Here is a 21,794-nt window from a genome sequence, read left to right on the forward strand (position 1 = left end):
TGTATTATATGAGCATAAGAATGTCTTCTATTTAAACACATATCAATATAAAAATGTACCAAATTATTATAGCGAAAAAATAAAAAGTTTAGCAAATTATCATACCGAAAACATAGTAAAATATATTTGAGCTTGAGAATTTCTACTCTTCAAATATATACCAATATAAAAAATTTAATATACCGAAAAAATACTGAAATATGCCAAACGATATATGATACGAGATTCTGAAGTATAAATACTTCAAAATAGACCATTTAACAAATTTTGTTATCAAATTATTATACCGAAAACATTCTAAAATATATTTGAGCTTAAAAATTTCTACTTTTCAAATATATACCAATATACAAAATTTAATTTTAAATATGTTAAAAAATATATGATACGATATTATGGATTTCTACTTCAAAATATATTATTATACAACTTTTTTTTTTACCAATTTATTATGCCAAAAAAATACTGAAATATACCAAACAATATAAAACAGTTTAAATATTTATTCCACAACATTTTGGTTCTTTGAAAGCCTGTTAAGATTGCCCCAATTTGATGTCGTCGAACAAGCTCATCACAAAAATGCAGTGAAACAAGTTTTTTTTGTCTCAAATTTTGATTGAATTATTAACTGTAGGAAAGTGTTTTGAATTGAATTCATGTGCAGAATAAATATGCAGTCTATTTCTAATAGATATGTACGTGTTAAAAAATGATTAAAATGATGAATATGCGGGGGGAAATAAAAAGCTAAAGTGCATGCGATTAGTTTGAGCAATTGCAATTAGTGGAAGTAAGCCGCAATGCATTGTTTTTTTTTTCTAATTTACTTAATATATCAATATTAAGCGAGTATGCATATATTGTCGCTTAGATAAGTTGTTTTTGTTGATTCGAGAGTCTCGGTCTCGGTCTCTATCTCACTCTCTTCTGGGTTTGAATGGCGTGCTACGCGAATGTGCGGTGTACGTGGTGAAGCAGCCAGCCACGTAATACACACTCGTCACTTTTAATTAATAGCCACCGTCAGCTTAAGACTAAGTTATAGCATAGACAGAGACCCAAACCAAGCCAAACCGAACCCTGGTCGCTGGTCGCTGGTCGCTGGTTGCTGGTTGCTGGTTGCTGGTCTGTGGTTCCATCTGTTAGCGGCTCTCGTTCTCTAGAGGCCGCAGCTGCATGCCACTGCAATTTGCAATTACCGCAAACACACCGCATGTCGACTGACAACAACGGCAATGGCAACACAGCAACACAGCAACACACCAACAGCAACTCAGCAACACAGCGATAGCAACCACATTGGTCGCGTCGACAGCAATAAAAGTACTACTCATATAAAAGGTAAAGTTTTTACCTTTTTTTTGCAAATTGAACACTTTTGCTGCGCTTTACTACTGATAACACTCAATGGCACCACACGGACGGACGGACGGACAGACGGACGGACGGACGGACAACAATTTCCAAGTACTTTTCGGAATCAAGTGCTGTTGTTGTTTGTTTAAAAAACCAAAACAAAACTTTGTCAGCCAGACGAACACAATGAGCATTGTTTTGGGCTTTGCACTTGCACTCGCTAAAATGGGCATTAGAGCGAGGATTTAGAGCAATGTTTTGGTTAAGTGCACAATGTGTGCATTCTTCTTCTTTCTCTGTGTGTGTATGTGTGTTTGTTTAACAGGCGCTATTCCACATAGTGCTTGAGGATTTGCATTGAAATAGCAGTGAGTGAGAATTAGCTGTGTATTCTCTCCCCTCTTTTGTTAGCTGCCTGTTAAAAGGACAATGGCTGCCATGCAGGGTATCTTGTGGTCGTCCACTCTCGCGACTGCTGTGATTGTTAGTTGTTAGTTGTTAGTGTTTTGTGCTTAACCCCGGACTCAGATCGGGGTTTACCTGATCCGGAGCGGACAACAACAAAAGAGCCTCTCCATTTTGTATTTGTATTTGTGATAGCTCGCTAATTTGTTACAAAATTGCACATTTGGCTGATGCGGATCAACATGGGGTAAACATTAAACTCACCTAAAACTCGGCTGCCTTTCTGCCTGCCACTTTTCAGTTTTCAGTTTTCAGTTTTTACTTGCCTGCTTCTGCTTCTGCTTTTGCTTTTGCTTTTGCTTTTGCCTTCTTCCTAATTTCCCTTGCGCTGTGCTGCCAACATCCCCGTTGCTTCCCTTCGTCGGGATTTGATTTGATCCCATGTCATCCATCAAATGAAATGCGCGCTGCCATTTGGCAGTCTCTCTTTCTGCCGCATTTTCTTCTTTTCACTTTTTCATTAATTTCAGCAGCAGCAATTTCTCGCCATCGTCATCGTCATCGTGATCAGCAGCAGCGGTGTTTTCATTCTTGAACTTTGACCAAATCTCCTGCTGCGCCATTTGAATCATTTAGCGGCATTTAGGAGGATCCTCATCAAAGGAAATCATTATTTGCCAAACGATGAATGGTGCTGCGTGTTCTCGGCTTTAGTATTCTACTATAATCTCACTTAACGGCCACAATTGTAATCCTAAAAAGTTACAAGTTTTTAAGTGAAAAACATTGTCAGCGTAGTTAAGCTGTATAATATGCTTTTAAAGTGCCATCTCACTTAAGGGCCACAATTACGATTCAAGAAATATGAATAGGCCGCTAAGCGCAAAAACATGAAGTGCAGTTAAGTAACTGTACTGTGATATCAATGCTGAGGAGAATTCAACGCCAACTGCAATTATGCACGCAAAACAGTTTGGCCGTTAAATGATATGTGCGGCGGCTAAGTGAGTTATGGCTGTATTGATAAAAGTCATGCATTTATCACCTCAAATCTGTTTAATCTCGCATGTTTATAAACACCTCTTCACCACATTAGCATAAATAATTATTTATTGTCTGCACTTTATCTTAAGCCAGTCGATAACAAATGTAATCAATGGCTTCATCATAAATATATCAATATAAATTTGCCAGTTTGCGATCAGACCCATTATTCGACTAATGAAGACACACGTTGCACACACACACACACACACACACACACACACACACATACACAGTCACCTACACTTCACACTTACTCAAGTTGCATACAGCGTCAATGAGTGAGTGACTGATCATGTGAGTTATTTAAGCTGACTTGACTAACTTGTCGAGTAATCTAAGAGTTTCTCCCTGCCAGATCTCAGTTTTTTATTTATTTATTTTTTTTTTTTGGTTTCAACACACGACCTAGCGTTGAGTTCCCCGTCACAGTCTCTCTCTCTCTTTCTCCTTCGCTCTCTCTCTCTCTCTCTCTTCATCTCAATGTTGCAGTTGAAGTCCTCGCTTTAGTTTCAGTCGCAGTCGAAGTCGAAGTCGAAGTCGTCAAGATCATGATCGCCTGACCATCGACATGAGCATCGACTGCTTGCGGCGACGTTTAAATTTGTTCATTTTTTAAGCAAAATGAGCTAAAGATTCTATCTGGTCGTGTAAATATTTGTTAAAATTACGCTTTCAACTGAAAAATTTCAAAAATGTTAATTTTGATCCGTGCACACCCAGCAACAACAACAAAAAGATAATAAAATAAAAATAAAACGTAAAAAATATTCCGATGTAGATTGTTCAATAAACTCTTTAATATAAGGTGAAGAATTATGACACAAATAGTTATGTTATTAATCTCTCTCTGTAAATAAATTGGAGTTAAATAAAAATGAAATTTAACAAATTGTCAATTGATTCTATACTTTCAGTAATGTATTTCAACAATATATAATAATTAGCCATAGATGTCAAAAGAGTTTCATCAAAATTTAAGCTTTAAACTTTTTTTTTTCAACTTTTTCATGGTCGAACTCAAAGTTGTCTTAAAGTGTTTAAGAGGTATCTCCAAGTCAAGCACTCTCTCTATTTTAACTTACGTATTTTCAATTTATTTGATGGCTTTCGATATTGTGTATTTAACTTGCTGCTTGTAATATTTCAACTTTCACTATTGTAATGTACTGAAGATATTAATATAAACATCGTATGTAGAGATTGCCAAATATTTGTAGACATTTGAGTTTCACCTATCAATTTGTGCCAGGAATCTACAAATTGTGGCTATTAATAAACTATTTTGATTAATTAATCAAAGTGCGAAATTTCTAACATACAAGTATATGAAGAGTTTTCAAATGTAAATAAAATACATGTAGAAAGGTCAAAATTTGTGAAATTCTTTGACTCGTTTTTTTTACTTACTCATGTTTGTTGGTTAAATGATTTCATTAGTTCTGCCTCTTAACGCTTTCCTCAATTAATTGATTTCATCAAAATTTATTACTAAAAGTAGCTCATCTGCTCAATTTATGTTATACAATTCTTTGTTCTGACTGAAGACTGATGACTCATGACTCAGTCCATAGAACAAAATGGTTGCACCAATAAGATTCAATGCTTCTTAAAAGTAAGAAGTATTTTTTCCTAATTTATTAGAACTTTATTAATTGAATGTGCCAGAGAACACATACAAAAATTTGTTTACAACTTATCAACCACTTTTTCAAATATTTTCATGAATAAAAAACTTCAGCTTACTCCGTCAGGTTATTCTATCTCTGCATATAATATTAATGTCTTCTTGAATACAAAGTATATCGATCTTTATATATATGTAAAATATGACAACAAAATTTAAATGAATCCTGTTCTTTTTTTTGATGCATTCCAATAAAAAATATCTCCTCTTAGATTAACAAATAGTGCTGCGCAACCTTTTTAGCAAACTCACAAATTGTTATACAAAATGTGATTCTTCTCGTTAAACTTTATATCTCGGACACGTCAAGTTGCAAATAGTTTAGCAATAATTTTCTAATTTTGTGGCACGTTTTGGAAAAACTTGGATTGCTGCTTAACACGCAGACTAGCGAACCACAAAAACGACGAAGAAAAAAGAAAAGAAAGCGTCCAATTCCAGTCTAAGTAGAGGGCAATTATCACATCCACTCTATGGTAGAGCGAACCCAGGACTAAGCTCACCAAAAGAAGCACACACATACATATTAACATATAGTATAGTATATGAAGCTCCTTTGCTGGTTTTCTAAGAAACTTGTTTGCAGAACAACCCAAACACATCTGTCGATTGAGCAAGCTCACTCTTTATAATATTTTATCAAATTTCAATAGTTTATAATATAATAAACTTAATCAAACGAAGTTTTCTATTATAAAATTTGTTATTCGATGATATACTGACGAAAATGAAGCTCAATTGAAATCCCAAATTATTTAACTCTTATGATTCGGTTCAAAGTTGTTGAAGCTATTTAAGAAATACTTTTGTATGAAAAAAAAACGCCAAAAATAATCAAAAAAAATAATTGGTTCGATTCATAATTTGATATATTTTTGAACGTAGTACATTATTATAGTACGTAGTATATTTTAGTATTTTCAACATATTATTTTGGTATATTTTAAGAATAATACCGCACTGAGTTGCTTTTTTTCCTCTCAATTGTAGCTTTCATTATTTTTTATTTATGCTTGTTATACATATCGAAGTAAGGCAGAAACTAAAAAACTAAATCACTAATCTAATAAAGTCTAATAATTAGTAAAGTACTTATCAGAAAACATTGAGTGATAAGTTCCTCGTGTATCAGACACTTGTAAGTCATAAACTATTCATGATAAAACTAGATGTCAATCTATATTAATGACACTTCTAATTAAATGGATACAAGTATTTGCAGACAACAACAAGATATTTTTAATACATCAAGTATGCTTATTTTATAGTATGCACATGTTGAAAAAGTCAGGAAATATCGCGTTAAATACATTGAAGTACATCAGGTAATACCAATTTAGCGCGTGTTTAATGGGTATAAAATCGGATCATTTGCAAATACGGAAAATGCAATGCTGCGATTTGTATCTTTTCGTTGCCTTTTCCATATCTCGAAGATTGCTGCACTTGATACATAATTGATAACCATTATAATCAACCCCAATTAATTGCAGACAGTACTCCAAACACTCTTTTAGTCTCCCATCCAAGCCAAGTGGCTAGAGTGGAGTTAGAGTTCAAATTAATTGCAATATGAGACAAATTAAATGTGACCCCATTGAGGGTTGATCGAAGTTGAGAAAGCGGGGGGAGAGAGAGGGGGAGAGAGAGCGCTAGAAGGCGCTATGCTTTGCCATTCTCGGGGGGAAGAGGGAAAAACTGTCATGTGGTCTTAATGAGCGGTCAGTTAATCATGACATTTTAGACCAAGTGGGCGTGTGGGGTTGAAAGCTCCCTTCTTTCTAGTACTCATGTGTCCTGCACTCGAACAAGTGGAAGGAAGAAGGAAGAAGTAACGAGTAACCAGTAACGAGTAACGATACTCCTCTTTCTATCTACTCCACATGGCAGTGATGAACTGCGCGTTCAAATGGAATGCCATCAAAGGCGACCAACTAATGAACAGTAAAGTGAGCCAACTACTCGAGTCTGTTGCTGTTGCTGTTCCTGCTGTCGAGGCATAAACATAAAATTAAAGCATTTCGTAAATTAAAAACGTATATTACACTTGTTATACCCTGTAAACATTGAGCAGACTGCGTGTATAGAGTCGCTTCGCTTCAAGTTCAATAGAAATATTTATTCACAATGTGGAAATGTAAATTAAATAAAATGTTGCCAGCTTTTTATTAGCCTTAAAGTTAACTATTGATATTTGTCGTATTTTTAAAATAAATAGTAATCCATTATGAAATTGAACTAGTTTTTGTTATATGTATATTGATAATAATAATAACAAGTAAGAAAGTTACAGTCGAGTGTGCTCGACTGTGAGATACCCGCTACCCATTTTAAATAAAGGCAAAATATTGCGGTATCATTTTCAAAATATACCGAAAATACTAAAAAAAATACTAAAAAATATACCAAATGGTATATGTGGTATATCGATATAGTACCGCATTCAAAATATACCATAGACGGCACAATGTACCAGATTGTCGGCCAAAGCAACTCAGACCCCTAGTAAGTAGGAGTTTTTGCCCATACGAAAGTATTTCTTTAATAACTTCCACAATTTTTATCTGATCGCAACCAAATTTTCAGGAATCATAATTATTACAGTAATTATTGCATATACCAAAATTCGTGACTCTAGCTTTAAAATTACGCTTGTTATTCGATTTTTTTGATTTGCGGGGGCGGAAGTGGGCGTGGCAAAAATTTGAAACAAACTTGATCTGCGTGCAAACATAACAAATGCTGTCGAAAAAAAATTATAGCTCTATCTCTTATAGTCTCTGAGATCCAGTGTTTCATACGGACGGACGGACAGACGGACAGACGGACAGACACACAGACGGACAGACGGACAGACGGACAGACGGACAGACGGACATGGCTATATCGACTCGGCTGTTGACGCTGATCAAGAATATATATACTTTATAGGGTCGGAGATGCCTCCTTCTACCTGTTACATACATTTCCTGCCGGCACAAAGTTATAATACCCTTCTACCCTATGGGTAGCGGGTATAATAATATGAAGTAATATAAATGTTTACCTACAAAGACTGAAATCAAATTTTTTGTAATTTAAAATTAAACAAATTAATAAACGTTAGGGAATATTTTGGTTCAGAATTGTTAATTGTTTAATCGCTGTAAATTCTAAAACAAAAATATATATATTTTAAATTTAAAAGTAGATAAAGTAATAAACATTGAAAAATATTTGAGTTCAATATATTAAATATCATTTTCGATATTTCCTTTCAATTAAAGTACATTTTTTTAAGTCAGATTCCATACCTTGAGCTTTTAGAGCTTCATCAGTCGGATCAATCGGACTGCTTCACAGGGTATTTCGTAATCGATCAGGCTTGAGTAAAGAGTTCTTATTCGGCTCGGTTTGGTTTTGATCGGGATCGGCTTTGGAGAGTCGACTTTGGGCTGTTGCCGCACATTTAAGACACCTTAATGCACTTCATCAATTTGGGTTATGGCTACAAAACGGTGGCCACGCATATGTCTGTGTGTGTGTGTGTGTGCATGTGTGTGTGTTGCATACTATATATCGGGGCCCAAGCCGGAGCCGTAATTATCTCTGGCGCAGACTTGACTTCAGAGACTCGAGACTTGAGACTTGAGTCGATTCCGCTTTTTAAGATTTCGCAAAAATAATAAATAATAAAAAAAAGCAACAACAGCAACGCCAGCAACAATAAACAGGCTCGCTTTTGCCTTGCAGATAAAACAGAGAAAAAAAAAATACAAACTACAAAAAAAACAGAAATAAAATTATGATGAAACTCCATTAATTTTTGTTGCTGTTGTTATTGTTATTTTTTCGAGGCCCGTTTGCAGCGGCTGCGTCATTGTTAATGAGTTTTCGTGTATGGCTTACTTATAAGAGAGCATCCAGGCAATCGAGAACAAGCCAACAACGTACAACGAACAGGACCAGTTTCAAGGAACTCTGGACCACGCTGAGACAAAGACAGAGGAGTCAACAAAACCCTTTCGCACGGATGCTGCCTTCAGTTTTCAAACTTTAACTTTGTCTGAGGAGCAGCACATTATAGTATATGTAGTATAGAAGTCGCTGATTTAGCCAACTTCTGTGTGCGATTCGTTTTTATGTTATTAAACTTCTTAGATACCAGTTGAACCGTGCTCCACATTGACCCTTCGCTAGCAGCTCGCTCGTTCCCTTTGCCATTCCCATTTCCATTCCCATCTTTGGCATCGCCTTTGCCTTTGCTTTTGGCTTTGGCTTTTGGCTGTGCACCATCGTCAGCAGAGTTAGTCAGCAGTTCCCACGCTGTTGTGCAGCCAGCAAGCAGCCAAAATCAAAGCCATTAGTTTACACTTTACATGCTAATGGCAATGACTCGGCCTAAGCCTCGGTCTCTGCCTCAGCCTCAGCCTCAGCCTTCCCAGTCAACACACACACAGAGAGAGAGAGAGAGTCCTTCAAAAATTGCCTTGGGCTAGAGGATGGCAATGTTTTGGCTTCTGGTTAGCTGGCAGGCCTCCGTCGCCGTCGCCGTCGCCATCTCCCCTCTCTCACACTCTCTCTCTCTCTGCCTGACTGCTGAAATAAAAATGAACTTTTTAATTGCCTATGAAACTCTCGGCTTGGCTTGATTCGACTTGGCTCCACAGCACCACAATTTCTACACCACACCATTTAGTTTCTGTATTTTTTTTTTTTTTTTGGTTTTTTGGCTCATCTGTGTGGCGGGTCGCGTATTTGGGTAGCCAACCAGCAGACCCTGTTTTGGTTGTGGCTGGTTGTGAATCCGGAGCTCGGAGCTCGGAGCTGGGAGCTGGGAGCTCTGCAAGTTTTGCCATTGCCAATTGCCAATTGCAGTTGCCTCCAGTTTAACTTTTTACTGCCTCTTCTTCGCTTTTATATGTGTACATTGGCGCCGTTACGATCTGCAGCCTGACTGCAGTTTACTTTTTTACTTTTTTATGTTGCCACCAAACTAACCAACAAAATTTGTGCGCTAGTTGAGAGTTGAGAAGAGTTTGCTTTGCTTTGATTGCCTTTGAGTGTTTGTTACACTGTGCCACAAAGTTTGGCGATTTTACTACCCCAACTTTTACACACATGGATACGAGATACAAGATACGAGATACAAGATACGAGATACAAGATACATGTTCTAGATACGCCTTGAAGAATCATTTCAACTAATGTGTGCGCTTCCGACTAAACCATTTCGATTGATTCAATTGAAAACGCTTAATTCAAAACAGAAAAGTGCCATTAAAATAAATGATAGCCGTAAATCATTTATTTTCAGACTAGTTTAGCGAGTTGCAACCGAAACATTTATCCCATCCACACACACACACACACACATGTCTGCAACAATTGGGTTTGTTAATTCTCAATTAGTTTTTCCAATTTCCTAGACATGTTTTGCCACTCGGCAATATTTTGCAACAACACAGAGAATTGTGTCAACATGATTTAACCTTTTGAGTCCATTCTACAAGCAACTTCAAGTGCAGCCGTCGGTGAACTTAGCTCTCAAATATCTTTCATATTTGTATATTCGATTTTCATAGCGTAGAAGAGAATTTTAACTTTGTGCCTACAGTTTGTTGTGTATGTAACTGGCAGAAGGATGCATATCCCATAAATTATGTATTTATATTCTCGACCAATGACAAAAATCTTAGCGATATAATCATTCGGTTAGCTGCTTGGGTTGGCAATCTGACATATTTTGTTCTAAATGGTAAATTTTGAATGTAATAGTATATTGTAATAGTATTTTAGTATTTTGTACTATATTGAATCAGTATATTTTTCTTGGATGTTATGCCTTTCTTGTATATTTGTGATGTGATAATATACCAATTATAGACCTCGATATTTCTTAGTACATTCATTCGGTATATTTTTAGAATAATACCTGTTGTATATTTTGAAGGTAATAGTTTATCGATATACCAAACTTAGATTATGGTATTTTTCAGTATATTTAATTGGTGTATTTTTAGAATAATACCGCAAAAGTTTTGCCTTTATTCAAAATAGCTAGCTTTCGATTGTAGTTTTCTTACTTGTTATTATATCTGTATGTATTATTTGTGATATTATATTTTAAATTATCAATCAATTTGTAATTCCAAATTATATTCTTTTATCAACTTTTACGATTGACGTAAATAAATTCCATATAAAATAATAATTCATAGTTCATGTATTTAAATGTTGTTTAACTTCTTAGCTATCAATTTAAACACAGAGTAGGTAATATTTAAAGAGCTTAAAACATTAATTCAAAAAGCGTGCTCAAACTTTAGAGTGTCGCCTAGTTTTTTGTTTCCAATTTTCTTAATTAGTTCTTAAAATTCTAGTGGAAAACTAAAATTTTGGAGTATTTTCAAACATAATTACGAGTGTTTGTTGTGCGGAATATCAAAGAGGAAAACGTAGGTGGGGGGAAAATGCATTTGGCTAATGAAAGGCAGTTTATTGTCATTTGGAAGCCAATCAGAGCAAGGCGTGAGTTAAACAAATTCGGTTAGCACAGCAGGTGGCGATGGCGGTGACGTTGGCGGTGGCACTGGCGGTGGCGGCAGCAAATTACTGTGTCTAGCTGAGGGAGCAACAACAGTAAGAGCAACAGGCAGGTCGGAAGACTGAGAGTCGCTGGTCACAGTCACAGCGGGCGCTATCAACGACGGCGCTGCAGGTTCAGCACCTTTTGTGCGATAGCCGACAACAAGTTGCGCGTATCAATCGGAGGCGGTGTCATAATTTTCACAGCAGGTGTTGGCGCTTAAGAGCTCCGCACTCGGTCGTGTGAGTGGGAGAACAAAAGAAAGACAGACAGACAGACAGACAGGCAGACGGACGGACGGACAGACAGCGTGAGAGAGAGCGAGAGCGAGAGGGGGGAGACCAACTGCAGAGTAACGAGTGCAACAAAGTGCAGCGAAACGCTGACTGAGGCAGCGACTGCGACTGCGACTGAGGCTGAGGCAGCGTGTCGGCAATAACCATAAAAACATAAAAAATCTAAATTCGATGTGGCCCGAAGCGTTGCCCTTTGAAGTGGGAGCGAGAACTGGACACAGTTTCAGAACTCTCTTCTGGCTCTCTTGGCTCATTGTTTAACATTGCCAATAACATAAATTTTGGAAAACAATTCATTATTCATGTGTGTTGTTGTTGTCTGTCGTCCTCTTTTCAATTCACTTCGCTTCGCTTCGGTTTTGGGATTAGGCTTCTCTTTTCGGTTTTTTTTGTTTTTCCCCTCTGTGTGTTCTCTTGTTCTTTTCCGATGTTGCAGTTGCAGTTGGACAGCAACAGCGACGCGCTTCGCTAATTTGGTCAATTCGGATGGCGTTAGGTCGACTCGATGGCGCCTCAGTGGCGCCCCCTGTGGGGCAGAAAAGCTAAGCATAGCTCACGTTATGCGAGATTAGAGGCGTATATTGATATTGAAATAAAAGATATTATTATTACTCACATATTATTGAAGTGGCGTTTTGTTATTATTTTGTTTTCCCGCGCGCTCAACGATTAATCAAATCAAACGTACACACACACACACACACACATCTGTACACTTTAATTTTCAAAGACTTGATTGATTGACTGACTAACTGAACGACTGACTGACTGACTGACTAACTAGCCTGCTCTGTAAACATTGCATGCTGGCAAGTGGGTATCATGGTTTCTATCTCTCTCTCTTTCTCTCTTTTTATGTTTTCCATTCCGTGTTGCACCCATTTTATGCAAATTCTTTTGAATTCAAATGCTTGATTTACGATATGATGCAATTCTATGATCACTTTAAATGCATTACGAATTCAACAATTTTATGATCTTTTCGTGGGTTTAACTTAAAGTGGAATTCATTAAATCGCATTAAATCAATCGGGTGTCAGTTGAAAAGTTAATTTATTATTTTAATTAAATGTTTTTTTTTCTTTACTAATTTGTAAAATTCTTATTGCAATATTACTGCTTTCTATTGTTACAATATATTTGTAAAGGTTCATTATACAGTATTGGGAATTATGTTTAATGCCAATGCAATTCTAAGTTTTTTTTATGTATTTTTCATTAAAAGACTCAAACTTTATTTTAAAATTTAATAATAAATAAGCAGTAAAAAAAGAAATTCAAACCTAATCATTTTTCATATTTTTTGATTGAAATTTCAAACCATACAAATATATATTATTATATTATTATTTTGCATATATTTTATTATATTATATTATCAAACAAAAATTAGGAAAATATATATTATAATATTAATATGTTGCATATATTTTATTATATTATCAAACAAAAATTAGGAATATAAATAAGATCAATCATATCTATACTAATTTGAACATTTTTGTAGATGATCAAGTGGTATCTGCTGGTCGATCATTCAATGCCAGAGCATCCTTACTGGTTTTCCATAACTTTCATGCTGCACACTTAAGCACACACACACACACACACACACACACATATACACACACAGACATATAAGAGGCGCAGTTGCACGACGTTGAAATTGCTCCAATTATGTATTATGTGGTGCGAGTTGATCTTTGGCTTCGTTTGGCTCGGCTATCGAATTTTGGTGAAACGGTGGCCTTCATTGCAAGAGCTGAAGACGAAGACAGCACCGATTGAGACTGATCTGAACCAAAGACAGGCTCATCCCTCTCAGTGTGTGTGTGTGTGTGTGTGAGGCTGCAATGTCATTACACTGCTAGCGGGGCACAGTGGCACCTGTCTACCATATTGCACGCCACAATGCCAGACACTGTCTTTGGGGTTCAAGTCGAACTTGGGGTTCGAGTCTTGGCTGTGGGGCTGAAGCTGGGCGCACAAAACAGTCACAGCAACCAGCTATCCGATTATCCGATTATCCGTCTATCCGAATGTCTATCCGCCCAATCAGCAGCGCACACCCAACTCACACAGCGTCCCCTGCAATCATGATTGAGCGAATGCGGAAATGCAACTTGGCCGTTAAGTTGAACTGTTTTTGGTTTGGTGGGCAGCAGCAGCAACAACAGCAACAACAAAAACAACAATAGTAGGGCGACCCCCGAGAAATTATCCGACAAATAGCAGCTTCCGCGACCTCGATATTCGGCTTTCGGCTTACGGCTGATTGCTGGTTGTCAACATTGGCTATACCTCCTTCGTAGCTACTGCTCCTCCTTCTGCTCCTCCTCCTGCCTTCTTTTCGCTCTCCTTTTGAAGACTAGGCACAACGGTAAAGCCAACTAGGCAACAACTGTAAATCGTTGCACAGAAACTATTAACTTAATTCTGCTCGACAGCCAGACAGCCACTTGACTACTGGGCGGTCAACACACACACACACACCAACAAAAACAAAAACCAAAAACAAAAGCAAAAAGTGGCCAAGTCGACTTTTACCTCTCTCGATTTACGGTTGCAGTTCTTCCTCTTCTTCACGATGTTGCCTGTTAATGTTTTGTTGCTTTTGTTGACAATCTTTTCTTTTTTCATTGCTGTTGTTGTTACTGTATTTTTTGGGGTGCGTCAAACGAATGTTGTTGAGCTGTCGCAGCAATATGTTTGATGGGAATTAGCAAAAGGATCAACGACAGCCAGCAAATGGGATTTGGTAATCTTGGCAATTATTGCCCAAAGTTCCGCTTCGACCGTCGTCAATCATGTCATAATAAACAGATGGAAATTGATTAAGTTGAATATCTCAACAATAACAACAAAACAGATGTACAATGAAAAGGACACGAGAAATCTTGAGATTCACAGCACTGAAGATAATTGGTGAATTTGTTTCAACTGCAACTGTTCAGAAAGTGAATTTATCTAGATTCTTTGATTTCGATTTATTTAATACTTTTCTTACGATTTACGATTTGACGTGTTATTCTTATGCCAGTCTTGTTTAGTAATTTAACGGACAGTATAAAGCATAATTCCCTAATTACTATATATGTTTAGTATATTAAAATACTGTCGAAAAATAAAATACACTTTTGCAAAATTCTTTGCATACTTTTGTAAAAGAATATATAAAAGTATAACTAACAATGTTTCAGTATATTAGTATATAATATATACTGAATATTTTTTTTCCTTTTTTAAAATACTGAGGAACAAAAAATACACTTTTGCTTCCCTTTTTTGCATACTTTTGTAAAAAATATACTATATAAAATATATATATGTATATAAAATATATACTGAATATTTTTCCTTTGTCTCTAGAGAAAGTTCACTTCATCGGGTGTTCACTGCATCTACTGTGCTGTCTCACAGTTGCCACGTAGCCGTATTTTTGTGTTCTGCTGCATAAAGAAGACAAGAAAATAGACCGTAAAAATGCGTCGCATTTAACATAAAAAGCGCAATTTGTATTTGATTTACGTAGCGAATTAATTTTGTGGGTCGGCGGCATTTCGAGTAGAAATCTGTTGATGTCGGTGTGGCCAACAGCCAACAGCCAGCAACCAGCAACCAACAGCCAACAGGAAGCGAAATTGAGCATAACGAATTTGTATTTAAATAATTTGCAAATCTGTGCAAAAGGTGCTCTGCTTAATTATGCAAAATAATCGTACTTGAACAAGTCCAAGTGCAGTGAAAGAATTTATAGAAATTCTAGCTAAATGAAATCTGAAAACCATAAAAAACAGAACACTTTAAAGAAAAACTTATAATCATTTCATTTGTTGCGAATGATTAAAATTTCCAATCAACTTAATTGTTTCACTTTTTTCTTTGACAAGCTGTCATGTAATTACACTGTTATTATGAACACCTCGAATTAAAATTATAAGATAGATACACAAAACAATTTAGTGTAAAGATTAAGTATAGTAAAATCAAATTGAACATTTTTCTATTGGAAAAAATTGAAGCAATTAATATGTTAAACGATTTGAATATGTAGTTTTCTTAGATGAAAACTAACTAAATGAATCAAGCATACCATATAATTAATCGAGTTAGTTGCAGAATTTTTTAATTTTAAATAATAGGATAATAATTATTTTGGTTGACAATCTAAAATATTTTGTACTTTGTAGTATAGAATGTTTTAAGTGTAAGAGTATATCGATTCGGTATATATTTGTATTTTTGCACAATATTAATTCAGTATTTTTCAGTCTATGGAATGTGTTGTATGTAAGAGTATATCGATTTAAGGGAACAAATCTTTAGGTGTAGTTTAGTATTTTTTCGGTATATTAATTTGTATTCGGTATTTTATGTAAGTTTTTTTATGTAGGAGTATATCTATTTAAGGGGAAAAACCCCTTAGGTTTATTTTAGTATTTTTTTGGTATATTAAACTGGTATATTGTTCTCTATGAAATGTTTCCAATGTAAGAATATATCGATTTAGGAAAAAAAAAACTTCGGTATATTTCAGTATTTTTTTGGTATATTAATTTGGTATTTTGTATAATACTGAATGTTTTGAGTATACGATTATATTGATGTAGGAAAAAAGCCTTTGGCATAAATGTGTAGTATTTTTTGGTATATAAACTCGGTATATTTCATAAATAAAATACCAGACTGTTTTGTATTTATTGAAAATAGGCAGCTGCAGCAACTTTTAGTAACATTTATGGAGCCAAGTACGTCTGAATTCCCAGAAATTTAGGATTAAATTGAAATTCGACATTTCAAGTAAGCTTATATTAGCTTTGGTATTTCTCTAGGCGAAACAAGGTCATCTATTTGTATTTTATATGTTCACCTTATTTAGAGTGAACTTTGTATTGAAATCAAGGAGCGAACATGCACTCCACAGATGTATCCACAGATGACTTCTTCACTTCAACCCGTAATTGATGAAACTGAAATTTGCTTCTTTGCAGGATCATCCCAGTCTGCGCGGCACTCCGCTGGCCATGCTGGCCGCCCAGTGCAACAAGCTGTCGAACAAATCGCCGCCGCCGCTCGCGGACGCGGCTGTGGGCAAAGGATTCCATCCGTGGAAGAAGAGTCCCAACTCGCCCGCAGCGGGCAACAGTGGCACATCCGGTGGAGGTGGAGGTGGAGGCGGAGGCGGAGGCAGTGCGGCCAGCGGCAGCGGAAGCAGCAGCGTTGGCCAGCACTCACCATGCGCCATCTCAGCAGCCAGCTCCTCAAGTTCCAGCGGCAGCGGAGGAGGAGACACCGGGCAGGCAGGGACACGGAGCAGCAGCATCTTATCGAGTGCGAGCAGCAACAGCACGATGGTGAACATCACAGCTAGGTAAGCAGCGCGACGGCGTCGCACAGTGGTGCACCTTTGAGCACATTGCGATGTGCACCACTGTGCGTTGCCGACAAGAAAAACGAAAGCGTCGCATACGCGTACGCGTCCCCCCCATCCCTCATGCAGTTCGCCCTATACAACTTGCGAGTAATTTCAGTATCTATCCTTACAGTCGACCTCTGGCCTCGTCGTGCGCCGCCGTCGGCAGCTCACCGGCAGCCAGCGCCTACGGCAGCGATCTGTACTTTCCCAACACCGCAACCTCCACCGCCAGCATGGTGGCCGACAATCATCACATGCACCAAGGCCTACTCGGGAAGGTGGAGGGCGCCCCCTTTGGATCGGTGTACTCACGCCATCCCTACGATTGGCCCTTCAATGCCGTCTCGCACAAAGCAGCCGAAGCGGCCAGCGTCAACTCCGTCAACGGCTGGTGGGACATGCACAGCGCTGCGGCCGCCGGCAGCTGGCTGGACATGGGGAGCGCAGCTGTTCAGGCCGCAGGGATGCACTCGACGATGGCGAACTATGCGAATGCCGCCGCCGCTGGCAGCGATTACAGTTCGGCGCTGTCGCATTCGCTCTCGAATACCGCCCACCTGCTGGGCTCCGGTCAGCATCTGCTGCAGGACACCTACAAGAGCATGCTGCCCGGTCAGGGCGTGGGCGTCGGAGTGGGCGTGGGTGGCTTCTCGTTGCCCCACAGCTCGCCATCAGCGGCAGCAGCGAGCGCTGCCTCGCCACAAACATCGTCGCCATCGACGCCATCGCCGCGGTCGCAGCGTCGCTATGCGGGACGCGCCACATGCGATTGCCCGAACTGCCAGGAGGCGGAGCGTTTGGGTCCGGCTGGGGTGCATTTGCGGAAGAAGAACATCCATTCGTGCCACATTCCGGGCTGTGGCAAGGTGTACGGGAAGACGTCGCATCTGAAGGCGCATCTGCGCTGGCACACCGGCGAGCGTCCCTTTGTGTGCAACTGGCTGTTCTGCGGCAAGCGTTTCACACGCTCCGACGAGCTGCAGCGGCATCTGCGGACGCACACCGGCGAGAAGCGCTTTGCTTGCCCCGTGTGCAACAAGCGCTTTATGCGCAGCGACCATCTGGCCAAGCACGTGAAGACCCACAACGGCACCGCCCCGAATGGCATCGGTGGCATTAAGAAGGGCTCCTCGGAGTCGTGCAGCGATTCCGAGGATCCCGCCAATCAGTCGGGTGAGTCGAACGGGCTGGGCGGCGCGTCCAGTGGCCAACAGACGGGCGCCGTTGGTGGCGGCGGGGGTGGCTCCGCATCCAGCAGCAATGGAGCCAGCAATGGCGGCAATGGCAATGGCGGCGGCACAAGCAACGGCCCCGTTGCTGCTGGCTCTAATCGGTCGGTAGCCGGTGGCAGCCATCCCGGCACCCCAACCTCGCTGCACGCGCACAGCGCCTCAAGCACGCCCAGCGGCAGCGGCAGCAGCCTGCTGGGCGGCGGTCTGCACCTGGCCACGCCGCACCAGATGGTCGCCGCGGGCGGCTCGCCGGTGATGTTGCATCAGCAGCAGCAGCAGCAGCAGCATCAACAGCAGCAACAGCATCAACAACAGCAACAGCAACATCAACAACATCAGCAACAACATCAACAACAACAACATCAACAACAACAACAACAACATCAGCAATTCTCGCAGCAACATTCCCATCCACACACGCATTTACATCACCATCATCATCACCTGGTCACAGGCGCATCGGCCTCCAGTCCAGGGCTGGATCATCGACTCGATCACAGCGCCCTGGTCGATATCAAGCCGCCGATGGTTTGAGGTTCGCTGGGACCCTTTCTGTTCACCAATTGAGCGGAAATGGGTTCCTGGTTGCCACACAAATTGCTTCTTGAGCTGCTTCAACAAAAATAACAATTGAAAATGCGACAGCAAATGAAAATGAAATGAAAAACAACTACACTATATTGAATGTATGTAATTGTAATTGTAATTGTAATTGTACGTGTCGAGTCCTTAGGTTTTAGACGAAACAAACAGAGCGAGAGAGCGAAAAGTATCTGGCAGATACTTTACCATATATATATATGTATATATATATATATATATATGTGTACGTGTACATAGATCGATATATATATATATATATGTATATATGTGTGTGTTGTTATGTATAATCAGCTATTTATCAGCTACTTAATTAATAACAATCAATTTGCAAATCAATTCGCAAGACGAATACAATTTTTTTTGTCAACTTTTTTTTTTTTTGTGTGTCACAATTCAGTTTATAACTTTTGTATATATGTATTTAACATGTCTCTAGATGTCTATACATACGCATATATATATATATATATATTTAATAATACGTCTAAACACACACACATATAGATATTTATGTCTAAATCGTAAATGATTCTCAAATATGGAACCTATCAAATATTGTTCTTGCTAGCGCAAAAGCAAAATAAAATAATTTTGATAATTTTTTTTTTTAACTAGCACATAGATGTAATTTTTTTTTTAATATTGCATAAGTAAAAGAATTATCTATTGGCAAAAATAAGAAAAGAAAGAAAAACAGCAACGTTTATTATATATATACATCAATATTACATACATATATTATATTCTGAATACAAATAATGAAATATGACAAAATAAAATAAAATGCGAAACTAAACAACAAAACAAACCGAACAAAAAACAAATGCGAAATCTGATTTCATTACATGAGAGTCTTATTATTGGTTGATGACAAACATTAACAAGCAAGCTCAACAAATGCAGAAGAACAAGAAGAAGAAAACGCAAAATATATTAAATATATAAATATATATATAATTAAATTAATATTTCTAGTCCAAATAAAGGAAGGCAAAACAAATCAATTTTGATGATAACTTAAATAAGGTTACAAAAAAACAAAACTAAAAACAAAACAAAAAAAAAACAATTGCTTTGCTTAATACAAAAATCAACAAAGATCGATTCAAAGTTAAATTAATTGGATGTGCTTAAAACAAATATTAAAAAAAAAGAAAAGAAAAAATGTTTAGAAAACTGGGTGCTGGCAGAGGGACAACCAAAGAAAGAAAACCCACAAAAAAGATGAGAGGACTTCTTTCTATACATCAACTTATTAACTAGACAGATTAGAGAACATCGTAAAATCATAAAAATAAAATAAAAAAATGGAAACAATTCAATTCTTTGTATTTTATGCAGTCCTCTCTATCTCGCTCTCTTTAAATTTGTCTCTCTCTAGTGTTGCGTACTTAGCGTCATTTTGTAAAATAAATCTAGTTATTTGTTTTATTTTTGCTATCCGTATAATAATAATAAAAACCAAAAACAAAACAAAAACCATATGATAAATACATTTTTTTCAGTGCTAAATATTTTTGTTGTTTTATTAATTTCCATACGATTAAGTAAATATTTATAGGATTTACTTCAAAACCAGAAAACAAAATAAATATTAAAACAAAACGACCACAAATCGATTTTAGCTGACACTTTGCATCTTTTAGTAAATATATTATATTTATATATATGTATATGTAATTATATTCATATGTTTTATTTTTTTTTTTAACACAATTTAACAAAATTTCAAAAGTTTTAATTGAAGAAAAAATAAATTTCAATTTAAAATAAATGCAAAAAAAAAGAAGTTATTTAGGACACAATTTCATTATATTCTATTTCTATTTCTGTTGTTGTTGTTTTCATTTTTTTTGTGTTTGGAAGCTTGTGTTTAGTGCCTGCCTCCCAATAAAAATCAATTTGTCGACGATTGTCGGAAATTGTATCTGTATCTGCATCTTTCGCAAGGGCAACCGAAATTCCCAAATTCCCAAATTATGCTGGTAAGTATGGTAAAAATGGGTGGTAAGCGTAAAATATGTTTAGACTCAATCATGACCATCATCGGGGATGCAGGGACACAAGGACGCAAGGACTTCCGACCGGATCATTGTTGGAAGTGGGGTGATGGGTGGCAAAAGGCAAAAGGCAACGAGAAGGGGAATTTCCTCCTTATAAAGAGGGTGACATTTGGCATTTTTGGAGTGCAGAGTCAGAGACAGAGACAGTTTATTTAACATTTACCGAATACTATATTTGGTATATAGTATACTGCGTAGTGGGCGTCATCGTGGGCGGCCCCCGCCCGACCATCCTTGTCGTTAACGACTTAACCGTAAGCGTAAGCGTACAAAAATGTCATGGGTAGAAAAACGCTTAACGCTCTGAATGCTCAACGCTATTTGCTTTGGTTTCGCCAGTTACGTTATTTACGACAAAACTCATCGCTGGCTTCTGTGTCTATGTGTGTGTGTGTTTGTATGTTGACTCTTGTTTTGGGTGATTTAAATTTTATTACCGTAGATTTAGCTGGGGTCGTTACCAGACAATCACGGCATGGGGGAGATGTTTTCCAAGGGTCCAAAAGAAGAAGAAGAAGGGAACGAACAGATTGAAATTGAAGTGAGTACAGATTGGTTTTGATTTTTTCTGCCTTTTTCCTCTTTGTGTGTGTGTGTGTGCGTTAAGAGTAGATTAAGCTGTGCATTTATTTTCGTTTTTCTTAGGGGTGGGGGAGGAGGATTCAACTTAAAGAGGGAGGTGGCCAACGATGTTCATATGTTTAGCAATCGCAATGTCTCCATGACAATGAATAGCAAATGCTTCACAGCAAATACATAAATTACTATAAGAAATGTGAGTATCCGTTTAACTTACGCTCTTGAGTATTTCTTAGTCCCATCTTTTTTTAGTTCATATAACTATTGGCTTTGAGTTTAGCTTTCGAAGCGAAATTAACATATATTTGGTATAAGAATATACTGAATTTTTTATTTCTGTGACGGCAGAAGATTCAAATTTGAGCCTTCAGTTCATATTTGCAACATTCGTAAATGTTACTAACTAAATATAATATATACATTTATATATAGCTATTTAGCTTTTCCCTAACTTCTAAGCGAAATTAACATATATTTGGTATTAAAATATACTGTATTCTTTATTTATTTGACAGCAGAAGATTCAAGATTTGAGTCTACAG

General features: G+C 37.7%; 1 protein-coding gene across 2 annotated transcripts in view; it reads left to right on the forward strand.

Moving 5' to 3' along the window:
* Positions 1 to 19,708, forward strand: part of LOC133849236 (transcription factor Sp9) — a 38,974-nt gene extending 19,266 nt beyond the window's left edge. Inside the window, exons 2-3 of one of the 2 annotated variants that reach the window (XM_062285172.1) lie at positions 16,351 to 16,730; positions 16,891 to 19,708. In XM_062285172.1, coding sequence (XP_062141156.1) covers positions 16,351 to 16,730; positions 16,891 to 18,541 — 2,031 coding nt within the window. In that variant the 3' untranslated portion in view covers positions 18,542 to 19,708. The remainder of the gene's footprint in view (positions 1 to 16,350; positions 16,731 to 16,890) is intronic. The other variant, XM_062285173.1, reaches the window with a different exon arrangement.
* The last annotated feature ends 2,086 nt before the right edge of the window (positions 19,709 to 21,794 follow it).

Source organism: Drosophila sulfurigaster, chromosome X (assembly GCF_023558435.1).
Source record: "Drosophila sulfurigaster albostrigata strain 15112-1811.04 chromosome X, ASM2355843v2, whole genome shotgun sequence".
In the NCBI taxonomy this organism is placed as follows: domain Eukaryota; kingdom Metazoa; phylum Arthropoda; class Insecta; order Diptera; family Drosophilidae; genus Drosophila; species Drosophila sulfurigaster.